General features: G+C 40.4%; 2 protein-coding genes across 20 annotated transcripts in view; both read left to right on the forward strand.

The window, feature by feature from the left end:
• TRIP12 (thyroid hormone receptor interactor 12) overlaps positions 1-14463 on the forward strand; it is a 135370-nt gene extending 120907 nt beyond the window's left edge. For 18 of the 19 annotated variants that reach the window (XM_014530161.1, XM_014530159.1, XM_014530160.1 and 15 more), the window contains 8 exons: positions 1896-2010; positions 2308-2462; positions 3616-3780; positions 8513-8677; positions 9889-10002; positions 11757-11851; positions 12226-12329; positions 13003-14463. In XM_014530161.1, coding sequence (XP_014385647.1) covers positions 1896-2010; positions 2308-2462; positions 3616-3780; positions 8513-8677; positions 9889-10002; positions 11757-11851; positions 12226-12329; positions 13003-13199 — 1110 coding nt within the window. In that variant the 3' untranslated portion in view covers positions 13200-14463. The remainder of the gene's footprint in view (positions 1-1895; positions 2011-2307; positions 2463-3615; positions 3781-8512; positions 8678-9888; positions 10003-11756; positions 11852-12225; positions 12330-13002) is intronic. The other variant, XM_014530170.1, reaches the window with a different exon arrangement.
• A 4871-nt stretch (positions 14464-19334) lies between these two features.
• The window catches only part of DNER (delta/notch-like EGF repeat containing), a 283908-nt gene continuing 282983 nt past the window's right edge, over positions 19335-20259 (forward strand). The window contains exon 1 of the mRNA XM_014530157.1: positions 19335-19478. Within this exon, the coding sequence (XP_014385643.1) occupies positions 19335-19478 (144 nt within the window). The remainder of the gene's footprint in view (positions 19479-20259) is intronic.

A 20259-nucleotide genomic window follows, 5' to 3' on the forward strand; every position in this document is an offset into this window, starting at 1 on the left:
TTCCCCCAGCCTCCCCTACCCCCCAGTGTCTTATGTCCATTGGTTATGCTTATACCCACGCATGAATTTCATGCACCAGGCCTCTAGTGGTAAAATAGTGCCCATTAGTTGCAAATACCGTACACGTGAAATACAGCCTTCTTGACAGGACAGTGGTTAGATTTAGCCTATAGACTTTGGTATTAACTTGTCCTTAGCTGCATATTTAGCTTAATGTCTGAGCTGGTAGGACCTTGATAGAACATGAAGGAATATCTAGGCTGAACATTGCCCCAGGCTCATGTATGTCATGGAGGAGGCATGTTCATTTACAGCTGGCTGTACAGTTATCTCTGGGGCTTGTTTCAAGATACCAGTGTCCAGGATCAAAACAAGACCCACCTACTAAATCAGAGTCTTCAGGATGCACCTACCCCCCATGTGCATGTTAAACAGCTCTCAGGAGATCCCAGTGCACCATGGGCTTGAGAAGCACTGGTGTACTTTCTGAGGCTAAGTTAGCCTAGTGTGTGTTGGTATGGATTCAGACCTCCCCTTATTTGTGTTTATTTAACAAACCGCTGTTAAAGGCTAGTGTGTGCTCCGGCACTGTAGAGGATACAGAGGTGAATTAACCATTTGTATGCCATAAGCGTCTATAGACGCAAGCAGCGGACCTTTTTTAACACATTAAGCGCCCAGCCTGTTTTGTCTTCCGGATGGAAAGTATAGTGTCAGTCACCGGTGACTGACAGGGTGCTTAACATGTTAATTAAACTCAAAATATCGTGGCAGTTAACTTGTTAAAGTTACCCTCGGGTGTGATATACAGGCATATAATGAAATGCTGACAGTGAAATATGGTAAGTACTTAGTAGCTGAAATGTAAATCCTAAGAAAAGGAGCAAAGTAACTGGGCATATAAGGAGGCTTTTCCTAAGGAGATGACATTTAAGCTGGTTTCAGAGTTGCCATTCACCAAAGAGAGAATGAGAGACAGCCATATGCAGACCATGCCTTAGTCCAGTGGTTCTCAACCTTCTGGCCCTTTAAATACAGTTCCTCATGTTGTGACCCAACCATAAAATTATTTTCATTGCTACTTCATAACTGTAATGTTGCTACTGTTATGAATGGTAATGTAAATATCTGATATGCAGGATGGTCTTAGGCGACCCCTGTGAAAGGGTCGTTCGACAGCCAAAGGGGTTGCGACCCACAGATTGAGAACTGCTGCCTTAGTCCCTGAGGGTAAGGTATATAGCTACTTTTCTCAGGATACAAGCTCAGACCATATAGTTTCTTGGAGCTTGTTTCAGGATACCAATGCCCAGGCTTGAAATGACCCACCTACTAAATTAGAGTCTTCCGGGCATGCCTATCCCCCATGTGTGCATGTTAAACAGCTTTCAGAAGATCCCAGTACACCATGGGCTTGAGAAGCACTGATGTACTCTCTGAGGCTAAGTTTGGGCCATGGGGAGTAGGAAATTAGAAAGGGATGCTAGCTCTTATTCTAGATCAGTGGTTCTCAACCCTGGCTGCACATTAGAATCACCTGGGAATCTTTTTAAAATCCTGATTTCTGGGCCTCATCCTCCGTAAATTCTGTTTCTTTGTTATGGGGTGGGGCCACATTAGTAACAAAGAAACAGAATTTCCGGAGGATGAGGCCCAGAAATCAGGATTTTAAAAAGATTCCCAGGTGATTCTAATGTGCAGCCAAGGTTGAGAACCACTGTTCTAGATGATCAAGACTGAAGAAATACAGTCAGGACAGCTGGAGAAATAATCTCTACTGCGTCCTGATAAATAGTTCCTGTTAGTATCCACATTGCCAAGAGGTTTGCAGGTTAAAAAAGGGGGGCAGTGCAAATTCTAAAATTTGAAATTGTTCTACTTTTATTCTTCTGTAGGTTGGTACAGGTCTTGGGCCTACACTGGAGTTTTATGCACTTGTATCTCAGGAACTACAGAGAGCTGACTTGGGTCTTTGGAGAGGTGAAGAAGTTACTCTCAGCAATCCAAAAGGTAATATTAATCTGAGTTAGTCAGTCAATTTGTGTTATTCAGATCAGGTAAAGGGCCCTTACAATTCATTAAATATATTTAATTTGTAGCAGAGGACCATTCTCTCTGACCTTAATTTATTTTAGCCTTTTTCCTATTTATCAATTAAGGGAGGCCCTTCCAGCTCTAGAGGACTTAATTACATGATCTTTCTGATTTTGAGAATATTGCATTTCTTAAATGTTCTGAGTTACCAGTTTTTGTTTTGTCTTGTTTTGGGAGAGAGTATGTAAAGTTTGGTCACTTGTTCATTTACAGGAAGCCAAGAAGGGACCAAGTATATTCAAAACCTCCAGGGCCTGTTTGCGCTTCCCTTTGGTAGGACAGCAAAGCCAGCTCATATTGCAAAGGTTAAGATGAAGTTTCGCTTCTTAGGAAAATTAATGGCCAAGGCTATTATGGATTTCAGATTGGTAAGTTTATTTGCTTTTCTATAAATTTTTGTGTGCCTGTGTTTTATGAAAGTGCCTAATCCCATGTGCTTAATGCTGTATTTTTAAAATAGTGCTATACAAACTTTAATGTGCATATGAATTACTTGGGGATTTTGTTACAAAAGCCAATTCTGATTCAGTAGTTCAAGGGTGAGGCCCAAGATTCTACATTCTCATACCAGCTCCCAGGTGATGTCCAAATGCCAGTCTGTCGCCCATGTTCTGCTAGAAGCAGAGGCTCAGAATCAGGCATGGTTTTAATGATATATTTCTGAAATATTTGATATCATAGTTTCAATTCAGTAGGAAAGCATGAGTATGTAATTAAACCTACAGTAATTTGCCAGTAGGGAGCTAGAATGAAAATAATCCAAGGAAATCAGTATTCCCAGAGGTTTGAATATTTCTAGACTTTCCTCCATTTCCTCTTCTCACATTTTATAAGCTACTTTGTATGTGGAAGACATTTTCATTTGATGTCAAATTCACAAGCTTACAATTTCACTGTAACTGAAGAATGGGCTGTTCACCAGTTATTTTAGAAGTTCCATTTTCTTTTCTTTTAATGATAATTAGTTGGTTCTTTTAACTCTTTCCTCTAAACATCGCTTGATATTGAGCCCTTATGGAGACTATATGTCCATCATTGAAAAATTATTTTATAGGGTCATTGTTTAAATAGAATACTTAAGTATTTTTAAAATTTCATAATATCAGGGCCCCAGATTGAATTTAAATGGGGACTCTTTTCATATAATGAGGGAAATAGTCCTTACTACGGACTGTTTTCCTCTGAGGATTATTTGACCTATTTAAATGACCTCTTGACATGTCAGTTATAGAACTGAGACAATTCTAGAAGCTGTGACTTAAAATATTTTGCATATTCGCCCTAACTGGTTTGGCTCAGTGGATAGAGCGTCAGCCTGCGGACTCAAGGGTCCCAGGTTTCGATTCCGGTCAAGGGCATGTACCTTGGTTGCAGGCACATCCCCAGTAGGGAGTGTGCAGGAGGCAGCTGATCGATGTTTCTCTCTCATTGATGTTTCTAATTCTCTATCCCTTTCCCTTCCTCTCTGTAAAAAATCAGTAAAATATATTTAAAAATAATATTTTGCATATTCCCTTTCAGGTGGACCTTCCCCTTGGCTTACCCTTTTATAAGTGGATGCTACGGCAAGAAACTTCACTGACGTCACACGATTTGTTTGACATTGACCCAGTGGTAGCCAGATCAGTGTATCACCTAGAAGACGTTGTCAGACAAAAGAAAAGACTTGAACAAGATAAATCCCAGGTAGGCTTACAAGATGAGGAAACCTCCAAATGGATCAGTTTCTTATTGTAGAAAGATGAGGTCTTTGTTAAGTGGTTTGTATTTGACACAGTTATGTTATTTTAGAAGACTTTAATTTTTTATCACAACTGAAACATGATTTTATAATAAGTAAGAAAGAGGGCCTATAATAACAGCAGTTGGTGAGTAAAAGGCTTGATTAGCAAATAAAATACACTCCTAACTGAAATCAAAGCCTCTTGCTTGTTAAATTTTATATGGGTGTTATGTATCTGGGCAGATACTATGTCAGGCTGAATTCTTTTAGTAAGCATTTGAATCAATAAAACTGTTCTTAGGACAGATTGATTTTTTTTTTTTCCTGAAATGTGGCTGAATTTAGGAAGAGTCCATTTGTTTCTAGAGAGATTTCAGGATGATATCTTTAAAAATCATAGTGGCTGTGTACTATATTTTGGTAACACATATTGAAGTTTCTTTTAGATTTCATGGGTAATCTTGAGTTTTATATCATTAATTGATATTTTTTACTAAAAAGTCATTTCATTCAGTCTGAGATTAGTAGTGGTTCTGTATCTGACATTAGAAGAAGGCAAAGTTGTATTTTTAAAAAATGGCACAGACTCAGATAGCTTATATTGGGCAGGTAACATGGACCAAAGTTAAATCAACTCCCATTAAGAATAGAGAAGAGATTCTATAGAGTGAAAGTGTCATATCTATATTAATAAAAGGGTAATATGCTAGTAAGACCGGGTCGATCGGCCATTTTCCGGGACCCAACTTCTTTCCAGACAAAACCATGGTGGTGGGGGACTGAGGCAGAGCCAGTTAGGGGCCATCAGGCCAGCAGGGGAGGGCAGTTGGGAGCGAGATCAGGCTGTCAGGGGAAGGCCGTTGGGGGCAAACGGGCCGGCAGGAGAGCAGTTAGGCATCGATCAGGCTGTGGCAGAGGAGGGGTTAGGGCAGTGATTCTCAACCTGTGGGTCGAGACCCCTTTGGCGGTTGAACGACCCTTTCAGAGGGGTCGCCTAAGACTATCCTGCGTATCAGATATTTACGTTACAATTCATAACAGTAGCAACATTACAGTTATGAAGTAGCAACGAAAATAATTTTATGGTTGGGTCACAACAAGAGGAACTGTATTTAAAGGGCCAGAAGGTTGAGAACCACTGGGTTAGGGGGTGATCAGGCTGGCAGGCAGAAGCGGTAGGGGCAATCAGGCAGGCAGGCAGGCCGGCGAGTGGTTGGGAGCCAGCAGTCCCAGATTGTGAGGGATGTCTGACTGCCGGTTTAGGCCCTGTGGGATCGGGCCTAAACCAGCAGTCGGGCAGTCGGACATCCCCCGAGGGGTCCCAGATTGGAGAGAGTACAGGCTGGACTGAGGGACCACACCCCCACCCCCAGTGCACGAATTTTGTGCATCAGACCTCTAGTCTCTTAATAAAATGGAGAGGAGCTTACAGTAGACAGTTGGGGGTTTTAGAATGCCTTTGTGTCAGGGAGGATGATTTGTAAGGGAATTCATCTTAGCTCCCATATTAATTGGTAGTTGTTGGTGATTTTGGAGAAATAAGCTTATTAAGGGAAATAGCCAGATCTTTGCCAAGTCCATATTTTCAATACAATATCTGTTTTCAGATTTTTAGAACCACTTAGGTTTACAGTTAGCAACTTTGTAAGTTTTAAACTACTATAGTCTTATTTAGGATCGATTATCTTTTAGGTAAATAATGGCCCAAGGATAGAAGCAAGGAAAGAAAGTAAAATCATGGCATGTTCCAGGTGCCTGACATATGTTAATTTATTTAATCCACAACAACACTGTGAGACTTAGGTATTTCTATTATCCCAGTTTTACACGTGAGAAACCCAAGGCAGATAGGTTGAGTAACGTGCTGCCCAAGGTCACATACCCAGAATGTGAGAGCTGGAATTTAAGCCCAGGCTGCTTGATCTGGAACCCATAGTGTCAAATGCCTTTTTTTTTTTTTTTTTTATTTTTTTTTTTTTTTTGGTTTTTTCCCTCCCCCCCCCCCCTTGACAATCCCCTGCCCTCCCTTACCCCCCAGTGTCTTATGTCCATTAGTTATGCTTATATGCATGCATACAAGTCCTTCGGTTGATCACGATTTTTGTCCAGTTTCTTCCCGCATCTCCCATTCCCCTTTCCCCCCCAAGAATAGTCAGTCCATTCCCTTTCTATGTCCCTGATTCATTATAATCACCAGTTCATTCTGTACATCAGATTATTTATTCACTTGATTCTTAGATTCACTTGTTGATAGATGCATGTTTGTTGTTCACAATTTGTATCTTTACCTTTTTCTTCTTCCTCTTCTTAAAGGATACCTTTCAGCATTTCGTATAATACTGGTTTAGTGGTGATGAACTCCTTTAGCTTTTCCTTATCTGTGAAGCTCTTTATCTGACCTTCAATTCTGAATGATAGCTTTGCTGGATAAAGTAATCTTGGTTGTAGGTTCTTGGTATTCATCACTTTGAATATTTCTTGCCATTCCCTTCTGGCCTGCAAAGTTTCTGTTGAGAAATCAGCTGACAGTCGTATGGGTATTCCCTTGTAGGTAATTGAGTCTCTTTCTCTTGCTGCTTTTAAGATTCTCTCTTTGTCTTTTGCTCTTGGCATTTTAATTATGATGTGTCTTGGTGTGGTCCTCTTTGGATTCCTTTTGTTTGGGGTTCTCTGCGCTTCTTGGACCTGTAAGTCCATTTCTTTCACCAGGTGGGGGAAGTTTTCTGCCATTATTTCTTCAAATAGGTTTTCAATATCTTGCTGTCTCTCATCTTCTGGCACCCCTATTATTCTGATGTTGGTACGCTTGAAGCTGTCCCAGAGGCTCCTTACACTATCTTCGTATTTTCGGATTCTTTTTTCATTTTGCTTTTCCGGTTGGGTGTTTTTTGCTTCTTCGCATTTCAAATCTTTGGCTTGATTCTTGCGCTCCTCTGGTCTGCTATTGGGTGTAATATTCTTTATTTCCGACCGTGTATGCTTAATTTCTAGTTGTTTCTTTATCATAGCATCGAGGGTCTCATTAGTTTTCGTGAGGCTCTCCAGAAGTTTATTGCAAGCCCTCAAAATTGCGTTTTTTAGCTCTATATCCTCCATTTCTGTCATGTTTTTTTGTCTCCGCATTTTTTATGCTTTCTTGGTGCACCCCCTAGTGGTCTTTGTGCGCAGTCTTGTTCTAGTTGAGCCTTGATTGTTGTAGTTAATACTAGAGGGATTTGACCACCAGGCCGACTGGCTGTGTGAATCAGCTGTGTCTGCCGCGGAAAACTTCTGTCCTCTGGGGAGGTGCTAATCTAGCCTTTGCCTGAGGCTATCCGGCAAATGGCTCTGCGCAGGGCTTGGGCGGGGCGGGCTCAACAGGGCGGGCGGAGGGAGCCGTTATGGTGCCCTCAGTCCTGTTCCCAGAGGCTCTGCTTCTCAGAACCCCCGGAACCGCTGCAAACCTCGGAGGGAAAGCTGCCTTCCAACTGATGCCAGACACTCCCGCTTCTCCCGTTTGGGTCCGAGTCCCCAGCGATTCGCCCGTATCTGGAGCTCAGAGTCTGAGACTCCCCCCTGACCGAAAACGACAACCGCGCTCTCAGCCACCAGCCCGCTTTGCGCGCGCACCTCCGCACCTGAGTTTTTTCCACACTGCGCCTCCTCTGAGCCTCGGTGTGCTGTTATTTTTCCTTCTAGTTGAAGAGTCTCTCCTCAGCCAGCCTTCCTGTGGTTCTGGGTGATGTCCGTTCCGTCTTTTAGTTGTATTTTTGAAGTGGTTGTTTGCGGCAGCAGTCTCCGGTGTTTACCTATGCCGCCATCTTGGTGGAGTCCCGTGTCAAATGTCTTAAAAAATGATTTAATAATCAGTCTGTTTAAAATGACTAATTTTCTGCACTTAGAGGCATCTCCAATCCAGAAACCCATTTGCCTTCTTTCTCCTGTAGTGGATACCTTCATTTTCAGATAGAATTTGTGGTTTTGCCTGTTGGTCTTTCATGCTTAATCTAAAAGAATTTTTTTTTATATTTTTATAAAACATAACCATATAATCTTAAGCACTTAAAAAGTGAATAATACAAACTGCTTTTAACATTTCTTTATAAGAGTGTGACTTGATTTTTCTTTGTTGGAATCTTTTTTCACTGTAGTGCTATTATATGAATATATATTTGTTATTCTAGTCCTGATTAAGAATTTACAAGGTATTCTCTAGACTTGGACTTTGCAGAGAAAAAATATTTTTATTACTAGATAGTGCATTGTTTGTACTTACTTGAATTTATAATTTCCTAACTATATTGTATTACTCAGTATTGGCTATATACATATATTGAATTCATTAAGATTTGCCAAGAATTTATGAAAAGTTTGACTCCAGAGCCCACACTCTTAAGTAGACCATTATGCATAGTATCTTAGCCTTTTTGAGAAATTTGATGTGAATATGATCAAATTGAGTAGCAAACATCTCATTATGAAGGAACACTCGAGATCTTGTTTCTCATATAAAAACAGTTGGAATCGGAAGTGTTTAAGATTATTTCCTTTGTTATCTCAGTGACTTGGTCATGTGTAGATTATGACAAAAGAAGAAAAAATAGGCTAAGAGCTAAAAGAACCCATAAAATGTGTTAGCATGTCTTTTATTTTATAAACACAAAAACATAATTAAGTGAATGACGGTACTTGACAACCCCCTTTCCTTTTGTGTAGACCAAAGAGAGTCTACGATATGCATTAGAAACTTTGACTATGAATGGCTGCTCAGTTGAAGATCTGGGATTGGATTTCACTCTGCCAGGGTTTCCCAACATCGAACTGAAGAAAGGAGGAAAGGATATACCCGTCACTATCTATAATCTAGAAGAGTATCTAAGGGTATGTAATCGCGGCGTCCTTTGGGGAGAAGACCATCTGTGGTGATGCAGAGCTTTGCCTGTGGCTACTGCTCTGAAGGAGAGGGAAGGGGCCAGTCCACTAAAGCACAAGGTGCCAGCTAGCTGCCTGCACGGACTAGTTTGAGACCTTTGACCTGTGGGATCACTGCATGAAGTTGACTTTTTCAGCCTTAGCTTTGTTTGTTCTATGAGAGGATATATTGGATATTTCACAATGCCTTATACAATCTTGAGTTTGCTATTCTTAAGCTTAAATACTATCTTAGAAGATCACATTTCACATTTTGTCACAGTTTGAGTAGAAATCACTAAAAAGGAGCCATCCCTTGTGACTAAATCGCTATCACGCCAGATAAAAATTGCCTCTAACACACACACACACACACACACACTCTCTCTCTCTCTCTCTCACACATTTGTGGGTTTGATGAGGCTTTTCAAATTGCCAATTCATGGTCCTTACCTTTATAAGCTGAATTAAGGAAAAATAATTTTATATTGAATATAAATTATGTTTTAAATTACAACCCATGAGGTCTTTATTGCTACTTTTTGAAGTTTTTGTTTGTTTGTTTTTCTAGACATTGAGTGGAAAGAGCATTGTGTTCAAGATGAAATATTACCCTCCACCTAGACCTAACTCTTCCACTAACTTAAGTGTGGGATTTTAGATAGAACCTCTGAAAATTTTTAGCTCTGGTTTCTTCACCAGTTTGAGAGAGAGAGAGAGAGAGAGAGAGAGAGAGACGATAGTAGAGAATCTTAAATACTATTTACCTGCTGCTTTTCTTTCAGTTTACTATTAAATGAAGCATTAACATCCAGATTAAGGTTCTCTGAAAATAATTTATAATAATGTTTTTATTTTTATCTGAATATGTCCTCTATTTCTGAACAAATAGTCAAAGTGATTGATGACTAGATAATGTTGGGCCAATTACAGATGCTTTTTGTTACCCTTCAATTTTATGTGACTGCATTTCTATAGTGTGCCTTTTGCTACGTGCACATACTTAGCAGAGGGTTGGGTTCTAAGAACTTAACAGGATATAAAACTAAAAATTTCACATTTAAAACAACAGTAATTGTTACTTGTCCAATTTTTTTTTAAAGTAATGTTTCACTGTACTTTGTCACGGAAAAAGATTTGAAATCTTGTCACAGTTTGTAAAAGATTTTTCTCTTTTGCAGCTTGTTATATTCTGGGCACTAAATGAAGGCGTTTCCAGGCAGTTTGATTCATTCAGAGATGGATTTGAATCAGTCTTCCCACTCAGTCATCTTCAGTACTTCTACCCAGAAGAGGTGAGTATCTTATATCTAAAATAAATGTTCATTTCTAGTTCTGTGCCTTAATTATCTTAGTGGAGTATTTCTGTGCTATTTAGTCGAAGACTCCACTGTTGCAAACAAAAAGAGGGTTGGGAGCAAGAGGTGGATTTTTGAGAAAGATAAAGCCATTTCCTGAGCAAGGAAAAATATTAAACATCAAATATAACATTTTATACTGTATAAATAACATATATGAACTATATAAATATTCAGTGTAATATAAATATTAAATATAAGGGAGTGGGGTCCATGTGTGATTGAGTAAGCATAGTGTCATTGTCAACTGAGACCTGGATGCTTGATGGGGCATGGGACTTAGGTGTCTGTACTGCTGTGGTTAGCAGGGAGAGCCATGGGTCCAGAATAATGAAACTGATACTGAGGAGGTCACACTGTCTTTATTTGTTGTTATTTTTTATTAACTACACTTCCTGGATTAGATGAGACTTGGTTTCAAGAATCAAGTTAGTCCTTGAAATTTTAAGGAAGTGTTTATTAATTAATTTATTAATTTATTAATTGCCAAATTCAGAGAATACTTTTGAGAATGGAAAATATGACTTTATGCATAGTTTTTCTAGCCATCTTAAAATGCAACATGAATCTCAGACTACATGAAATGTCATAGAACCAGTCCAGAAGGTGTTAGGTTTCCCCAGTTCGCAAACCTTTTTAATTTTTTTTCAATACTAGCTTTAGAATACACATTCGTTGCTGGCTGAATCTGGAAATCTTTGAAACAGCATTTTAATCTCATTATTTTTATGTCCACTTGGGTTTGGTAACTATTGAAGCATGTGGCATCCCTAGCACTTTAAAGCACCAAGTATCACCTGGACTTGAAAACAGCAAGTGTTGCTCCTGTATTTGAGTCCTGTTCCTCACTGCCTAGCTGTGTGACCATATCCAAGTAATTGTACCTAATCTGACTGCCTAGTCTATAAAATTAAGATAACCTCTGTCTCACTGAACAGGATACATGAAGTACCTGACAGTGACAGGTAGTCAATATTAAATTTCGTATGTCCTAAATTGGATTTTCTCAAAAGTATATACTCATTCTGCAAATGGGCTGTTAAACTAAAGAAAAGATGGTTTGATTTGAAACTGATGTTTAAGATTTTCCAAGGACACAAAGGCATTTTTTGCTTTCTAACAATCATTCTGTAATGGATAGGTGGGTCCCCATATAGCCCTAAACAACTGTATGGCATAGACGTGCATCTCTTTACAAAATGTGAAAAACTACCGATTTGCTATGTCTCATTTTAACTTACTTCTCCCACTGCTCTCCAGCTCAGTAGTCTATCTCTTGGCTTCCCTTATTGAGTACCCTTGTGATTCCAAAAGCCAGGATTTATAAAAATCTACTTGGTTGGAAGTAGGTTATCAGGTTAAAGCTTCTAAAGAACTGAGAAGAGTTAGGAAAACTTAAATCAAGTGTTTGTTTCAGATGTTTTGTTTGAAATTAAAGGCTTCTCTAGAACTCTAAATCCCGACAAATGGGCAGAATTCCTATTAATGTGCAACAGAAGGGGAAATTGAATGTGTAAATGCATTAGAAGAGCACAGTATCTAAAGAGGTCCTAGCAGAAGTCTTTGATATAAAAATGATACTCTTAATACATTCAGACCTTTTCGGCATACTATGAAACATATTGTATGCACTTCAATCTGTTATACAGCTATTATCTTGAGTAATTCTTTACCCTTATTTAAATGCACAGCTGGATCAACTCCTGTGTGGCAGTAAAGCAGACACTTGGGATACAAAGATACTGATGGAATGCTGCAGGCCAGATCACGGTTACACTCATGACAGGTGAATGCTGGGGTCTGCCAGTGGTTCAATTTATAGCTTAGAATTTGGTAGTCTATGTATGTATATATTGTAAACAATAAAAGGGGGTTATTTTCTAATTTGTCTACATATTAAAGGAGGTTTTCTGATATTTATAGTAAAACAGGGATATCTGAACAATCCCACACAAATCTTAGTTATTATAACAGTAACATTCCACTTGAATTCTAGCTATAACAGCAGAAGCAAATTTGATTTCAGGGTTCATTGTAATGTGAATTCATATGTAGTCATACTTAAATTTGACAGTCTCTAGCTTATTGTGAGAGTTGGCAATGTGTTGTGATTCAAATCTGTATTTTAATATGAAATAATAATAATTATTTCTGTTGCAGTCGGGCTGTGAAGTTTTTGTTTGAGATTCTCAGTAGTTTTGATAATGAGCAGCAGAGGTTATTTCTCCAGTTTGTGACAGGTAGCCCAAGATTGCCTGTTGGAGGTGGGTACACTGTTGATGCTAGCTATAACTGTGTGTGTGTGTGTGTGTGTGTGTGTGTACTTCAGTACCAATAGCGGGATTTTCTTTATTTGATTTACAGTGCCTCGTAGTTATTCCAGTATGGTAATATTTCTCAATTTTTGGTTTGTGAGGTAATTCATTAACAGATATAACTGGCAGGAAAACTCGTAGAGATTTATCTTAAACACATTGAAATAGGATTACTATACACTGTAAATGCTGCTTTTGACATTTGTACATTATGATCTTAGATGAGAAGGTATTCTGTAGTGTGAACGTTCAAAGTTGAGTCCTAACATACTTATATAGGTATGAGTTGGTACTCTTTTAAAAGTTAGAAGACATAGGAAACTGTTTGCCTTCATGTTATACAATGACTTTTTATAGTAAATAAAGCAGATGCCAGGTTCCATGCACTAAATGTATATTGAATATGTAGGTTTAATCGCCAAGGAAGAAATAGTACCTCGTGTGTGTGGTAATATTATACAGCAAAGCAGTGTAATGTTTTCTGATAGTCGTAGCATAAAAAAGGCATGCCTATTATTTCAGTCTGACTCCTCTCATGGCTAAGAAAGTGTTCTCTAAGCTGGTTGTTTGCATCCTGTACACTTACTGAGTCCTTGGTCTCTCTTCCTTCCCTCTAAATTAGGCTTCCGGAGTTTGAACCCACCCTTGACAATTGTTCGGAAGACATTCGAATCGACAGAAAACCCAGATGACTTCTTGCCCTCCGTAATGACTTGTGTGAACTATCTTAAGTTGCCGGACTATTCAAGCCTTGAGATAATGCGGGAAAAACTGTTAATAGCCGCAAGAGAAGGGCAGCAATCATTCCATCTTTCCTGATTACACCGAGGAATGCAGTGTCTGCCTGTTACAGCAAAAGAAAACAAATCATGATTTCTTTTCTAAATGTATCACCTGAGTCAAGGAAACATGTTACTCCTTCTTGTTGTAGGAAAAACGGCTTGCAGATGATAAAAGAGACACTTGGTTGATATTCATTAATGGCCCCATGGACTTAAAGTGATCAGGCCCTAAACCATTGTTGTGATGAGGTTTCTTTAGCAAGTTCTTGTTTAAATTATCATTTATTTGATGAGTGAAGTTTTTAACTTGCTTTGCTGTGTGAAATTTGAAAAAGGGGATGTTTTTCCAGGCTGAAACAATAAATGTCGCTGTGCAGTTTAATTCTGGGCTGTGTGTATCCATCTAGCTAAGTTTGCAGTATTGTTTCCTCCAAAGATAACTCTTGTACATAAGTACAGAAATTAAAGCTCATGCTTATTTGACAAATAGTTCAGTAGGTTAGCTCTGTGTGCTTTTCACTTCCCTCTAATTTTCTCTCCCCATTCATGCATTGTCTGTGCAGTTCACACAGTTTTTTGTATATGACACTCAATTGTTACATTTTCATTAGCCATGGGCTTTTGTTGTTCCATGTTCTCTGAATTAAGATATAATTTAAAAGTCAAAACTTGACCTATACTGTCTATATAATTCAGCCTTTGTAACTGGGTGGACTTTTCTTAGAGCTTAGTTTTAATATAGTTGTAGGGTATTACTTGCTGGCTTCCTACCAGTGACACACTAGGAATGTTTACATGGTGATTCCAGCAGCCACAGCCCCTGGAGCAGAGGCAAGGAAAGCTCATTCATTCATTTCTCTTGTGTAGGTTACAAAGTGTACAGCTTGGGCCATCCAGTATGTATTATTCTATGGCCAGAGCATTTTGAATTGATGTAAAGTTTTAAAGAAAACAAGCAGTTTTAAATCCCTTTTGGAGTAAAATAATTTTTTTCTCCCATGTTCTTGTTTTAAGTTTTTGTTCATAGTCTGTCTTTCTTCCACTCCCCCCCCCCCCCCTCCTCCCAGCGATAACTTGGGACAAACAGTTCAGCCTTTGTCTCCACACAGATAAAAGCACCTGTAAGCAATGCTCTGTCCAGTAGTTCTATGTGCTGATTTCTCAAATCTGCAATAATTCATCAGGCTAATGTTTCTACCTGAAAATAAATAATGTTTGCTTCACCTTTTTGTTTATAGTTCTGTGCTGTATGCATAATTTGTGTAGATGTATTTCTGAAGTAAATTGTTACATCTCCATGATTCCGCGTCATGGCTGATTTTGCTTTTCAAAGATTTTATAATAGCAACTTGAAGAACATAAAATGTGGAGAGAAAATGGGAGGAGACTCCTTTCTAAGGTCAAAATTAAGCCTGTTGCATAAATTTGAGAAAAATTCCATAATTCAAATTTTTTGAAAAAGAAAGATGGTCTTTTTTTTTTAATTGAACTTTTGAGAAATCAAAATTTTTTTTGTTTTACTTATTGTTCCAAAGTTTTATTTAATTGATGTAGAAACCCCTTTGTTCCCTATTCTACCACTGAAAAGAAACTGAGTGGTTTGTTTTATTTTCATGACTGTCGTTTTCCACTTAAATGGCCTTACATGGAGCATCCCCTAGTGGGTGCTCATCCCCACGTGCCGCATTCTTCACACTGAGCTCGGGCAGTGACCTCTGTGAAGTGTGAGGAGCTGTAAGAGCTGCTCAGGGGTCTGTCTCCCTGGTCCCTGCAGAGGCTCTGACAGGTGAGAGCAGCTGTACCTTGACATGGGGGAAGGGGTGGCATTTCTGCAGTTCTGATAGAGCATAGGAACTAAGCCGTTTAATCAAGCAGCGCTAGGTTAACAAATGAACCGATTTGTTTTCAACTGTTCTGATACCTTTTTACAAACTAAGCACAAAGATTTTTGCGTGAACATAGCATTTTGTTTTTTTAAATCAGGGTTCTGTTGTTAACATTTAGACCTGTGTATAAACAAAGTAATGTCTCCTACTAAAATATCTGTATTTGACATTTTCATGTTGTGGCCCTGGCAGATTTGCCCTCATTGATTGACCGTCTAACCAGTACCTATGATGGTTTTTTAATCCAGTTCTGGAGCTTGAGTGTTTAAGAGTCAGTAATTACCTGTTTAAACACTCAGTCTTTAGCCTACACTTTCCTCAGCAACCCTTGGTTAGTTAGGAGCAGGAAGACTTCCCCATTGTAAAGCAGTCTCCCTTGGCAGAGGCCTTAATATTGCATCGTAGGGAAAATGTATTCTATTTCATTTGCTGTTTCTCCAGTTATGCCTTAAATTTATTTGCTTAGTAATCCTATCAACAAGCACTAATTTTTAGATATCCTTTGAATGCGTAAACAGTTGGGTAGTGTCCTAATATTCTGTTGTCCTTTAATTTTGCTGAGATGGAGTCAGTCAGATGTTGGGCAGCTAACACCAAGTATGTCATGGTGTGTTCGACAGTGACTGGTTTAATCTGCTTTGTATATTTTTAACTTTCTTTTTAAGAAGGAAGGGAGAGGGAGTTACATGTAATTCATCCCCATCCCCCCTCCCTCCCCAAAGGGAATTGTAGGTAGTCTAATTGGGGACAGACATGGAGAAAGTTGTACATACTTTAGCCTAATTTAGCAGGAACCTTAAACACAGCCACACATAAGGGTACAGATTTCTCTCTTCCTGTTCCTCAGCTCTGGTTTCCTGTGTTTATATTGATAAACTTCCTCTCACCTTCACAGTTTATAAAGAAGGTAGTACCCCAAGTCCCTCTTTTCTGCATTGGACAACACTTCAGTACAGAACTCCAGAAGGCTGTGACTAGTCACTCCAGAACTTCATTAGGGCCACCTGTGTATAAAGTCCCTAAGGCTGAGTGACGAAGCCCCAACTTCTGCATATAAGAAATTAGGTTCAAGTCTTGGTTTTCCACAGAAAGGATTCTCGCCAGCAAATTGGAGGTTTGTCTTCCCTGTGCTTCATCAGGTTTTGAGGCTGTGCTCTGTGCTCCCGATTTTTGTCAGTGAGTACAAACTCAGGAAATGGCGATGTCGCTGATACTTCAAGGAGGGGGGGGGAAAGTTAAGGAGACTTGCAGGGGAAAGACATGTTAGTGCATTCAGAAACCACATCCTTTGAGGGTATTCTGGATGCTAGTGTCTATCCTTTAGCAAAGATGATCAAACTCTTCATTTATCTTAGTCTGGATTTTATGACCCGTTTTTCCCTACTGTAATAAGAATGTTGTTTGGAAATGTCATACTCTGTATTTCTAACTCTCTGAGAAATGCTCTTGTATGGGTCTTAGGTCTGCCATGGCAGGAGCTGGCATACCAGCTCAAGGGTAACTAGTGTCAGATCACTGAAAATGCTTCCTTTGTTACCTCAAAAGAAAAAGATCCCAGACAGAATATAGCATTTATATTTCTAGAAAATGGAGGGTTGGCTGTTTTCCAAGAACTTGAAGTAATTTCTTGTGCAAGGAAAAGTTCTTAACTCTAAAGACTTGCCTGCATAAAGGAAACATTCTTTAATACTGGAAGAGGTGGTTTTATTTTTACAACAAGCCTACTCATGACCAAACCTATAACCAATTGCTGATCTCCTGTGTAAAGCATTTTTTTCTCTCTGATCTGAAACAGTGATTTATATGAACTGTTGGAATAATGGAACTTCAAACTACAGATGTGTATGTAAAATTGCATAAATGCACTGACTTCCTTCTCCCTGGATATATTTTTAATAAACAGCGTTATCCTATATGGTCAGTTTTATTAACTCATGCACAACTAGAGGGTTCTGAGCAGTGGTATGTTTGTATGGGTGGCTTTTGGAAAGCTTCCTGTTTTGCTAAGTGCCTGTAACCTAATCAGATTATGGAAAAAGTTGTAGAAGACAAATATATTCAGAGAGATGACCCTAACGCTTACTTGTTAGTGGAGAGGTTTATACTTGTGTATAAGATAGTCCCGTGAAGTGGTGCCTTTGGGGTTGGGATGTGCCTGTCAGTGTGCAGAGATAGTAGCAGAGCCCTAGCATTCATGACTGGCTGCTCCAGAGCAGTCTGTATCACTGGAACAGAGTGGAATTGACTTAGGAAAGCAAGGAGGTAGATTTTTTTTTGAGTGATTATTAAATTTAGGGGTGTTTATTTGGGGGGGGGTGGAGTTACTCTTTTTAAGAGAACCAATGAAATATATACATTATGTATACAGATACCCACCATACATGTAAATGCATGCATACACACATGTTCTAAAATAAAGAATAGTTTGTTGATTTTTAGAAGAAGGGGTAGAGAAACATCAATGTGAGAGCATAACATTGATCGATCAGTTGCCTCCTGCACACCCCCTTTTGGGAATCAAGCCCACAGTCCCGATATGTGCCCTGAGGGAAATCAAACTGGCAACTTCCTGTTGCACAGGAAGATACTCAACCAATCAAGCCACACCAGCTGGGGCCACACATACATTCTTATGTATTGTCTTGGTATAACTGCCTAAGGATAAAAGCATACTTTTTTCTTGGTCTGTAAAGTGACTTTCACAGATGAAAGGGACTGCTGAAGCCAAGCCCATATAAGATAGGCATGTACATAAAGTTTGTCATCCTTGTAATGTTGCCAATTTGTGTGGGAGCTGAAAAGCTCGTTTTTAGTTGATGCAATGACATGAATCGATATTGACGTGAATGGGGTATACAGAAGTTTACATGTTAGTGGCAGTTGCTGGCCAGTATTCCAATAGAAAGCACAGTGTCCCTTGAGACTGTGCATTTGGTAGGAGGATATGTGGCCATTTAATTATAGCTGTCATAACTTACATGCTTACTGTGGAACCTACAAATTCTTTCCTCTTGTCCTCGGCCAGATTAGTAACCTCAAGGTTATCTGGCCTGTGTTCCCACCCTGAACTAATGCCATCCTACCTATGCAAGGAACTCCCAAGTGAGCAGGCAGGCCCCAGAAACCCCAAATCCATATTAGGTCTCCAAGAATTGGCCTTGGGACTTGGGCAACCTTGATAGACAGCTAAGGTGTTGTATCTCAAATACTGTTGTGGCTTCATGGCCCAGGCACTTGTGGGTGATGGCACTCTGGCAATTCAGGTTTCAGGGAGAGATTTTAGTGTCCTCTATGTGACTAAGATGCATTCACTAGGGACATTAGATTAAGAATTTGCATTATTGCCCTGCCGGTGTGGTATAGTGGTTGAACATTGACCTAAAAACCAGGAGGTCACAGTTCGATTCCCAGTCAGGGCACATGCCCAGGTTGGCTGGATCCCCAGCAGGGGTGTGCAGGAGGCACCCAATCAATGAGTCTCATCATTGACGTCTCTATCCCCCCTCCCTTTCTAAAATCAATAAAAATACATTTTTGAGATTGCTTAAGGAACAGGCCTATTTGCATTGGCTGGTTGTTACATGGGTGGATGCCATAAAGAAGCAGCTTGTTTGAAATGATTGTCTAAAAGTGATGGGAAGAAAGCCCCATGTGCTCCGTTTGGTGTACCCTTCTCAGTGAGGGGGTTGAGGCCTCTGTTAGACCTGTTTATCCAGCCAGTTCTGTTCTGTTCCCAAGGTGTGTCCTGATCAATCACTTCAGTAAAATAGAGTATCCAGCTCTTAGAATCCAGCGTGGTGAGAACTTGTGCAGAGCTGTGTAAAGGCTCCGTCAATACATGTGGAGTTTTCAGCTTTGGACCTGCAGGAGGGTCAGATGCAACTTTCTTCAGTTGTCCCCAATTCGGGTTCATCTGACACCAGCTGCCTCCACCATGGTGCCAAAGTTCAACCCCAACGAAATCAAAGTTGTATACCTGAGGTGCACTGGTGTGGAAGTGGGTGCCACGTCTGCCCTGAGCCCCAGATTGGCTCCCTGGGCCTGTCTCTGAAAAAGGTTGGTGATGACATCACCAAAGCAACCAATAATTGGAAGGGTCTGAGGATTACAGTGAAACTGACCGTTCAGAACAGACAAACCCAGACTGAGGTAGTGCCTTCTTGCCTCTGCCCTGATCATCAAGAGCCTTCCAAGAGACAGAAAGAAGAAAAAAAAAAATAAGCACTAAACATTAAACATTAAGTGGAAATATCACTTTTGGTAAGATTGTCAGCATTGCCTGACAGATGCGGCACCGATTGTTAGCTAGAGATCTCTTTGGAACCATTAAAGAGATCCTGGGGACTGCCCAGTCTGTGGGCTGCAATGTTGATGGCTGCCACCCTCGTGACATCATAGATGATATCAACAGTGGTGCAGTGGAATGTCCGGCTAGTTAAGAACTACAATGGAAAATGTTTCCATTAAAGATTATTTGACAGGAGAGACCAAGATGGCGGCATAGGTAAACACCTGCCCAGTCGCAATGTTGATGGCTGCCACCCTCGTGACATCATAGATGATATCAACAGTGGTGCAGTGGAATGTCCGGCTGTCCGGCTACTACAATGGAAAATGTTTCCATTAAAGATTATTTGACAGGAGAGACCAAGATGGCGGCATAGGTAAACACCGGAGACTGCTGCCGCAAACAACCACTTCAAAAATACAACTAAAAGACGGAACGGACATCACCCAGAACCACAGGAAGGCTGGCTGAGGAGAGACTCTTCAACTAGAAGGAAAAATAACAGCACACCGAGGCTCAGAGGAGGCGCAGTGTGGAAAATACTCAGGTGCGGAGGTGCGCGCGCAAAGCGGGCTGGTGGCTGAGAGCGCGGTTGTCGTTTTCGGTCAGGGGGGAGTCTCAGACTCTGAGCTCCAGATACGGGCGAATCGCTGGGGACTCGGACCCAAACGGGAGAAGCGGGAGTGTCTGGCATCAGTTGGAAGGCAGCTTTCCCTCCGAGGTTTGCAGCGGTTCCGGGGGTTCTGAGAAGCAGAGCCTCTGGGAACAGGACTGAGGGCACCATAACGGCTCCCTCCGCCCGCCCTGTTGAGCCCGCCCCGCCCAAGCCCTGCGCAGAGCCATTTGCCGGATCGCCGCAGGCAAAGGCTAGATTAGCGCCCCCCCAGAGGACAGAAGTTTTCCCACTGCAGCAGACACAGCTG

The sequence above is a fragment of the Myotis brandtii genome, unplaced genomic scaffold (genome assembly GCF_000412655.1).
Source record: "Myotis brandtii unplaced genomic scaffold, ASM41265v1 scaffold727, whole genome shotgun sequence".
NCBI lineage: Eukaryota > Metazoa > Chordata > Mammalia > Chiroptera > Vespertilionidae > Myotis > Myotis brandtii.